This window comes from Macrotis lagotis, chromosome 5, assembly GCF_037893015.1.
Source record: "Macrotis lagotis isolate mMagLag1 chromosome 5, bilby.v1.9.chrom.fasta, whole genome shotgun sequence".
Lineage (NCBI taxonomy): Eukaryota > Metazoa > Chordata > Mammalia > Peramelemorphia > Peramelidae > Macrotis > Macrotis lagotis.
The window spans coordinates 174,539,985-174,549,713 of NC_133662.1; the positions used below are offsets into that span (position 1 = coordinate 174,539,985).

Sequence of the window (9,729 nt, forward strand, 5' to 3'; positions counted from 1 at the left end):
ATGTAGATTATGTGTTTAAAAAATTATTAAATTAAATAACTTTTTTTATTTGTCACGAATTATCAACATATTTTTGTATGTATTTTAGCCAAAGAAAGATCTCCATTTCCTGATGGAATGTAATCATGAATACAAAGGATTCCTTGGCTGTTTCCCTGACATCCTTGGTGCTCACAAGGTATCTTAATCCTGAGCTGTCGAAATATTGTCAAAATATTGCACCATTCCTCAAAGATACTGGGTGTTCAACAATTGCTCTTAGTTGTTTAACAAAATGGGGGAGGGGTTACCTGGTACCTTTTGAAACTGGAGCTCTACAGAACCATTGTTTTGGGGTCTACAATGGAAAATTAGTAAATAACTTAATTCCTTAGCTCAGTTAATCTCATATAATAATATAATCCCATTTTCTTTTAATATACTTAAAATAAGTCTCAAAGAGAATGAACATAATAACCCTGTCCTCATAGAATACATAAAATATCTTAGTTCTTTGTTTTCATCAAGTGCTTCCTGTCAAAGTAAAGCCAATTATCATTTGTCTCTGAAATTAATAAGAGAAGTTTTGTGAGTAGAACTGTAATGATTAGCAATATTGTTTGTTTGCCATAAATCTCCCAACTCTTGAGTATTTTAAAATAAAAACAATTCCCTTCTCCACTCACTCAGCCAGGGCTAAAGTTCAGAGCCTCATCACCTCTCACTTAGATTAATGCTACAACCTTCTAATTAATATTCTTGTCTCAGTCTCTTCTCTCCAAACCATCCTCCACACAGCTGCCAGATTAACATTCCTAAAGCACAGGACTGATTTTGTTAATCCCCTTCTCAAAAAGTTCCAGTGACTGACATCCTGTTGTCTTTAAGATCAAAAACACACTCCTCTTTTTTATATTTATTATCTTTCACAATATGGAGCCATACTTCCATCTTAGAAAATGGTCTAATTCCCCATTCTTCATTGTCATGAGCTCATTACTGCCACAGTGGCCTTTTAGCTGTGTCCATCCATGAGAAGTCCCTGCCTTCCTTTCTCCTGTTCCACCACCACACTCCTAGTTCATTTCTTCCTTATCTCTTTTTCAGTTTCAGCTCACTCACCACCTCCTTCAGTCTCTTGATTCTTCCTCTTCTGTCTCCAGGTGCTCATTTAGTTTCTCTCTTCTTGGACCCAAAGCTAGATTGTGCCCACAGCCAGGCCTCCCTATTTTAGAATTTCAGTTTGTCATGGTGGTTGTTAGCTTGATTACAGCAGTGGAGTAATCAAAGGACTTAATTGTTCCCTGAATTGTTCTAAATAAATAATTAAAATAGCATGAAGGAAGGAAAATCCATATAAATTCATGGTTTTGCAGTTTTGAAGGGCATACTGTTAAAGTTGGAATGGTTTGGCTTTTAGAAGGAATTCCTATCATAAGAGTAAGAAGTGTGTTTTGTCTCTGGAACAGCATGACAATCTAAATTACAGAATATCAAATTCACCAAATCTCCCTCTTGACTTTTCTGCTTTAGTTAATGTCATTCCCATATAACCTAAGCTCAAATCTTTAAAGTCATCTTTGCCTCTTCCTGTATGATTCTTTTCCTTCTCTATCTCTTCCCTCAAAAGTACATATATGGGGGCAGCTAGGTGGCGCAGTGGATAAAGCATACCTCTGGAGTCAGGAGTAACTGGGTTCAAATCCGGTCTCAGACACTTAATAATGACCTAGCTGTGTGGCCTTAGGCAAGCCACTTAACCCCATTGCCTAGCAAAACCTTAAAAAAAAAGTACATATATAATCCTGTATATATAGTTTCTTTTCAATTAACTTTTTTTTTCTCCTCCATTGGGGAAAAAACCCATAAAAGCAAAGTCTTTATAATAAATAAGCCTAGTCATAGGTGGTACCCTATTATATAAAATTATATGCACAGTTTTGGACATGGCCAATATGTGAATTTGTTTTACTTGATTCTTATTTTTTACAAGTTCTGAGGATGGAGAGGAAATGAATACTTGATAGTTGAAAAAATAAAACTTAATTTTAAAATATGAATAATCAAGTAAAACATATTCCCACATGGGCTGTTCTCCAAAAATGTATGTTTTATTCTTAGTACATCATGAGGAGATGTAGCGTGTGTGTCTTTATCAGTCACCTGAATTATTCCATGTTGTCCCTTGAATCCAACCCACTTTTCTATTCCTAATGCCACTGTTTCAGACCCTTGTTTTCTATTGTAAAATTCTACTGGAATTCACCCTCTGATCCATGCTATATGACACTCCACTTCTCAGAAGCCATTGATTAACTCCCCCATTACTTGATAAATAAAATCCAGTTCCCTTAAAGCCTTAACATCCAAGGTCTTCCACAATCTGATTCCAAACTGCCATCTTTACCCTTGTTTCTAACTATTCTCTACATTATTCTTCTTGTTTCATAATTATGTCCCTTGATTTCTGCCTTTCTGTTAGCATCCACCACCCATGGATTACTCCCTGCCTTTTCTTCTGTCTATTGACATTGTATTTTTAAGACCTCTTCCACAAAACTCCTAATTGAGTTTCACCTCCAACTCTTTTTGAACTCTCCCATTGCTCTCTTTTTAACTGCTTGTGGATTTATATTCCTTTATGGTGGAATGATCCTCATACACTTATCACCACTCTTGGTGCTAGATTGTGATATAAGAATCTTGTTTCATTTATCTAGGTCTTTTCCAGCAACTGTTTGGTTGCTTTCTCTGTGATGTCTATGCTTCACTTTTTTCAGAATGTAGGAGCATCTTTCTCATTTAAACTATGATATAGAGCAACCTTTTGATTTTTTATTGATTTAACTAACTATGCCCAATTTTCTATTTGATAGGGAGCAATAGAGAAGGTGAAAGAAAGTGATAAATTGGTTGCAACCAGTAAAATCACCCCCCAGGACAAACAAAACATGGTGAAGCGTGTAGGCATAATGTCTTATGCATTACAAGGTAAATATGAAAACTTTGTCTAGTTGTGCTGACACTTAAGGGAATTGTTTTTAATGTTGAAACTTTGTCAGATAGCACTGAAATTCAAATATAAACAGTTAACTAAATTACTTGAAAGAAAATTTACCACTAAATCTAAAATGTGGGTTTATCTTTAAATACCTAAGAAGAGGGCAACTAGGTAGCACAGTGTTTAGAGCATTGTCCCGGAAGTCAGGAAAACCTGAGTTTAAATTCTACCTCGGATACTTAATAATTACCTAGCTGTATGACCTTGGGCAAGTCACTTAACCTCCATTGCCTTGTAAAATAAAATACCTGAGAAGCTTCTGTGTTTTCCTATGATCCAAGCATCTACAGAATTAGTCATATTCAATTGCACTTTCCCATAATTTGACTATTCAGCCACAATGGGCAACTTACATGAAGATAAAACTTTTTGATTGTTATAACTAATGGAAACTAATGGAAATCACCTCATTAACTCCTAACACCTTTAGCTTTAACTTTTCATATCCCAAAATTAAGTTTTGGGATCCTGCTGCCACCACAGCCTGGAAACCACTCCCCATCCAAATTCTTAAAATTTCAGCCTTTTTGTCCTGTAAAATATTTTTGTGCTGTTAAAGCAAACCTGGGCTGGTTTTTCCCAACAGACCAGTTTGGTTTGGTATTTCCTATGAAAAGAGCACAGAATTTTAAATTTGATTCCTTTTTAGAATCATAAATCCTAAAAAGTTTTACTCTATAACAATGAAGCTAGGTGGTGCAGTGAATGGAGCACCAGGCCTGGGGTTAGGAACATCTGAGTTCAAATCTGGCCTCAGACACTTCCTCACCAGATGACCCTGAGCAGTCACTTAATCTCATTTGCCTCAGTTTCCTCATATGTCACACTTGCTGGAAAAGCTTTGCCAAGAAAAATCTAAATGGGGTTACCAGGCGTCCGAAGGGACTAATTGACAAAATCTCCCCTAGTTTTGACGAGGATCAAATATTTATGAAGCCAGACCTACTGAAAAACTTGCTACCTGTGTGGCAGCAGGCAAGTCCTCTGACCTTTTTTGATCTCTGATCTTCCTGACTCCAGGAAGTGCCTCACAGATTTCTTTCTAAGGTAGTCACTAATTTACATTAATTACACTCATCCAGTTGGCTTAATCTGCTGGTGGCTTAATTTAGTTTTGTCATTCTTTCCCCAATCTCTTGTAAAATAAACTGAGGTTTGAGTGTCCTCTGAAGGCAGCAAGGTTAAATTCCTTTGGATGAGTAATCATCACCATGGAGAGTCATTTACTTTTGGAAATCTTAAGCTGATTTATGTCTTGGTTTGGTTGCAGCGGAGATGAATCACTTTCACAGTAACCGGATATATGACTATAACAGTGTCATTCGCCTGTATCTGGAGCAGCAGGTACAGTTTTATGAAACGGTAAGTTGGCGTTTCTTTTTCAAGCATTTGCACTGGTGGGCACAAATATTTTAATTTTTTTGTTTTATTTATTTGGTTTTTGCAAGGCAGTGAGGTTAAGTGACTTGCCCAGAGTCACAGTCTTCCTGACTCCAGGGCTAGTGCTCTATCTACCTAGCTGCCCCAATATATTGTTTCTAAATCTATCCTTCCATACTTCCCTATTCAATGAACCATCTTTTATAACAAAGAAGAAAAAAAAAGAAAAAGTGGTTCAGCTAAACTGCCAATATATTCGTTGAGTCTTAAAGTATATTCAATTACCTAGCTGTGTGATCTTGTTGCCTTACCAACAAAAAAATAATTTAAAAAGTATATTCAGGGCTTCACACTCATAGGTCCCCCTAGTTTTTGTCATATTGTGGCCTTTCTGTCTTTGACCTATTTGATGGATGAGTAGCAGTGGCATCTCTGGAATGTGTATATCTCAGTCACTTTTTAAAAATCATTCCAAATTGCATTTCTGAATTTTGAAACAGATTCTCAACTCTCCAAGAGTAGATTTTTGACAATTTTGCTAAGTTTGAGGTTAAAGTTATTCCTATTTGAACATATTAGAAGAAAAGAGGTGAATAAATATATCAACTACTTTTGAAAGATCTTTTGTTTGGGCCTTTGATTTTTCACTCTCAGTAAATACCAGAAAAAAACATTCTGTTCTTTTTGAAGCAGAAGGAATCTTGGATTCTTAAAACCCCAAGAATTCCCTATTTTGTTCCCACCTTCCGCCCTACATAATGGCCAGTGGGCTGCATATGAATCATCCATTTCTCTGAGTACCAGGAATGCAGCTCTATTAAATGAGATGAGATCATCCCACTGCTATAGTGGGCTTCACAGTGGCTCCTCAGCCGGGAAAGGAGACTGGAGCAGAGAGTCAATCCAGAGCCTTTATGTATTTATGTATTAATTTATTTATTTTTGGTGAAAGAGGGGTTTCACAGTCAGCAAGGATTTTGTGTACCAGAAGAGGTAAAAAAGCAAGGCATTGCATTTTCTTTTTCTATTTCTGTCTCTGTCTCTCTCTCTCTCTCTAAAGACATCATATATAAGAGCTAATATTTCCCATCACCAGACTGTGTGTGTAAAGCAGATACATAATGAAAAGCAAAGCTTTTGTTCTAAACACCCCCAGGCCTCCAATCAGCTTCTTGTCACCTATAGTTGAGCATCTATTTTCCTGCCCATTTTTAATTCCATGGAAACAGTGGAGCTGTATCCATTAACCTAGGAAAAATCCCCTTCAGGAGAGCAAAAGTGACTGGCAGCTAGCTGACCCACCAGGTTAAGGATCATCTTTCCACTAAGTTTTTAATCAGAGCAAAAAATTCACTGTATTCATCCAGCCCCCAGCCACCCCGAGGTAGATATTGTGGTGAAGACACAAGTGTCAACTGTGGGTCTCATCTGAGTAACTATATAAAGGGACTGGTCCCTAAAATCAGAGAAGGGAACATAGCACTCTTCTCTTAGTGGAGAGTCAGAGGATTACCAGGGCAGAAGGTAGAATGTCATCATAAATTATCAGATGCAGTCCCTTTATCAGGTGTTTTTGCTTAATTCTTGTATTTTGTTTAAAACAGAGGTTCTTAACTTTATGTCATGGACATCTTTCACTGTCAGGTGAAATCTATATAAAATACAGAGGATTATAAAAGAAGCCAATTATATGTAAATGTATTTATCAGATTTTTTAAAATTTGTATATATGATATATGTAAATATTAAGCTTACTTATATTGTACATTTATGTATTTTAATTGAATGGGTACATATGTTATAATTATGCTTTATTTACACATCTTATTTGAACCTCACAAAACAATGGATAGTAGCTACTCCTTGTTTACAGATAAGGAAACTGAGACCTGAAAAAATAACAAGATATCTGTGATCTGGGAGAAAGTCTTTGGATTTTGTTACCTCTTAGAATATTTGGTTCAGAGAGTTCTCTTCTTATGCCTGAGAGAAAGCTGCTGCCCAGGGGAGGAGCCCCATCTAATTTTCACTTACAAATTGTAGTGATTTTGGTGGCTGTATTTTATTTCACAGGATTGTTTTTAAGATGTATTGAAATATTTTTATGACACTGAATTTATAATAGTTGATAGATAACATTTCAAAATTTTTGAGTTTAACTTGGGCAACAAAAAAGTATGCCATAAAAAAACTTGGATGTCTGCTTTCAAAAAGTTCACAAATATTCTTAAAATGTTTAACTCATAATTCCAAAGGAACAAAAAAGGTAAAGTGGGAGAAGGAAGTCTGCCAAGTGGAAGGTGTGGTATAATTTGTTTTAATATGTAAACTTGTCTTTCAGATTGCAGAAAAGCTGAGGCAGGCCCTCGGCCGATTTCCCGTGATGTAGGCCAGAACAAAGAAGGATATGAAGAAAACTCCTAAGTGCTTCTTTCTGACTTGGGGCAATGCAATTTAAAGTTTATTTTCTGTTCTTTTTCTTCTTTCACCATCCAAAAAAATCCAAAAAATGACTGAGTTGAAGGGGGGGAAAAAAGGAACCCACAAAATTAAGATGTTTACTTTATTAACTAGCCTAAATGCATCATTTAGTAAGGATAATCCCCTTCATTTTTCATATCGCTTATTTAAAAAAACAAAAAAAAACAAAAATTTGTCTCTATTTTTGGAAAGTACTTCAGACTGCTGAGATTTGTTAATGAAAAATTAAAAGTTTTTCCCATTGATTTTTATATAGATTCCTAATCTCTAAATCACATAAAATCTTCTAGTTCTTACCCAATGTCAGATAATTACTAATTTCTTTAAAAACATGAAATATGCCAGAATAAAAATATATATGTTTGTATATTTTTATAACTCTACAGTCTTTGGGGGAGTCCTGCCTACTATTTAGCAAAATCCACATACATTTCATTTACACATTGAAACACGGCTGCTTATATTTAGGGTGGTGGGGACAGTAGGGTCCTGAAAAGGGAACTCCTGGGATTTTTAAGTCTCTGACTTAAAATACCTTCTGTTCAGAAGGTATTTCATCTTTTTTCCTCTCATTCTCCTTTCAAATTGGAGTCCAAAGTGTTAATAAACACTAGAAATCACCCTTTAGGGACATCGTTACGTGTCCTTTACTACTGGGTTTCCTACCCTCCACTCATGAGGCAGTCTGATGATAGTAGATAAATGAGGCCACTTGGATTTTCCCCATTGGATGCTCTTTTCATCTTGGGAGGGTGAGGGAGAGATAAAAAAGTTGAATCACTTACCAACAAAAGAGGAAAATGGCCCTGCACATCCCACCTCTCTCCCACTCCCATCCCCTGCCCCATTAGTGGAGGATCAATGTGTGAAGCCTGAGAGGACCCTTTTCTCACTGGTTATATCCTAAGCACAGCCTTACTTCAGATGTTTGCTCCACCTTCATATACTTTAATTACTGCCGAAGATAGCCTTGACAAGTTCAGTGACTTAAGCCTGAGGCTGACACTTCAGGAAACTCCCTACAGAGGGGCAGGGGATATTTTCTTAGCTCCAGAGGCTCTTACTCCACTGTCATACCTTACTTTCATTTTTCTGTATTAATGGTTAGAGAAAAGAAAAATAGAGGTCAGCATAAGATGAAACCAAAAATCAATAAAATGAGGGTGAGTATGTGAAAACATCTTACACTTCAGTGTCAGGGGTTTTTGTTAATATTTTATAAATAATTTCTCTCCCCACCCCCCAGATTTCCTTTTATAAAATTTCCGTAGAGCCATGTTTATGATACAGCCATTTAATATATGTACAAATTGTAAAGAATGTATAAATATTTTACACCAAATGCATGTAGAAGCAACTTATAAAATAAACTGTTAAGAACTGTACAGTAAATTCTCAAAGCACTTTCTCAAAACGTAACTCAGAATTTTTATTTTTTTACTTTGATGTATATTGTTAATGAAAAACAGAATTTGACTTAGTAGGTTTTTTAAGTGTTACTTTATTTTCAAATTAAAACCAACTTTCCTTCCTATTATATCCTTTCCCACCTTCAGTTGAGAAAGGGAGAAAATAACCAAGATATAAATGCATCCAGTCAAATTTTTAAAATTCCTATATTGTGTCTTAGGCACTATAAACTTAAGTAGCTCATACTTCTATGGGGAGACAGACAAGAAATAACAAGAGACAAAAGAGAATCAACCAAGGAAAGGCACTAGAATTAAGAGGGATAGGGAAAAGATTACTCTAGAATGGGTGGGTAACCTTTTTTCTGCAAAGGACCATTTCGATATTTTTAATGCCATTTGAGGGCTATATTGGATCAGACATTTAATCTGTCCCTAAAAGGTTCCCTGATTTATTGAATTTTGGTTGCCTTGGCAATAGCTCAGGACAGATTCCTGGTGCCTGTCGTAGACTTGGGATTATGAGTCTTGAAGATGTGTGACTGATGAAAAGAACGACATTGAAGGCAAGGAGGACGAGCAGAGGAAGATTAGGAATAGGAAGATTAGAAGGATGGTGTGGGGAGGGGGCCTTTAGACTATGAAGAGCTTTGAATGCCAGAGGATTTTGTAATGGATCCTGGAGGTGGTAAGGAGCCCCTGGCATTTATTGTATAGGGGGAATGGCCATGATTAAAACCACTCTTTGCGAAAGTCACTTTAATGGCTAGAGGATGGATTAGAGTAGAGATAAGACTTGAAGTAGGCAGACCATTGCATTCATCCAGATGTGAGGTGATGAGGGTCTGCACTAGAGGGGTAGTTGTGCTGGAGAAAGAGGTTGACTTATTCAAGAAATTGCAAAGGTGAAAGGGATAGGCTTTTCTTACAAATTTGGGGGTGGGGAGAGAATTTACCAGTGAGGATTCTGGGTTGGACCCCTTGAATGTACTGTCAGGGACTGAAGTTTGGGGGTGCCCTCAACATTAATGAGAAAGAAAGGTCAAGGATTCAGTGTAGAAGCCTGTATAGTGGTTGACGTTTGCACAGAATAATCCTTCAGAAATGTCTAGCCATAGACCATAAGGTTAGATTAGTAGTTTCTTTACAGTGTTATTTTTAAAAAAGGTTTTTGGGTTTTTTTTTGCAAGGCAAACGGGGTTAAGTGGCTTGCCCAAGGCCACACAGCTAGGTAATTATTAAGTGTCTGAGACCGGATTTGAACCCAGGTACTCCTGACTCCAGGGCCGGTGCTTTATCCACTACGCCACCTAGCCGCCCCAAAAAGTTTTAATAGCTTTTGTTTTTATATCACCTAAATTTCCCACTCTATCTCTCCCATCATCCTTTTGCAATTGAGGAAATGGATCCCTAAGTAGT

General features: G+C 36.7%; 1 protein-coding gene across 6 annotated transcripts in view; it reads left to right on the forward strand.

Annotated features, from left to right (window-relative positions):
- The window catches only part of SNX9 (sorting nexin 9), a 111,924-nt gene extending 103,596 nt beyond the window's left edge, over positions 1–8,328 (forward strand). For 4 of the 6 annotated variants that reach the window (XM_074187919.1, XM_074187916.1, XM_074187918.1 and 1 more), the window contains 4 exons: positions 89–178; positions 2,856–2,970; positions 4,311–4,402; positions 6,762–8,325. In XM_074187919.1, the coding sequence (XP_074044020.1) occupies positions 89–178; positions 2,856–2,970; positions 4,311–4,402; positions 6,762–6,809 (345 nt within the window). In that variant the 3' untranslated portion in view covers positions 6,810–8,325. Of the gene's footprint in view, positions 1–88; positions 179–2,855; positions 2,971–4,310; positions 4,403–6,761 lie in introns of all 6 variants that reach the window. The other 2 variants (XM_074187917.1, XM_074187920.1) reach the window with 2 other exon arrangements.
- The last annotated feature ends 1,401 nt before the right edge of the window (positions 8,329–9,729 follow it).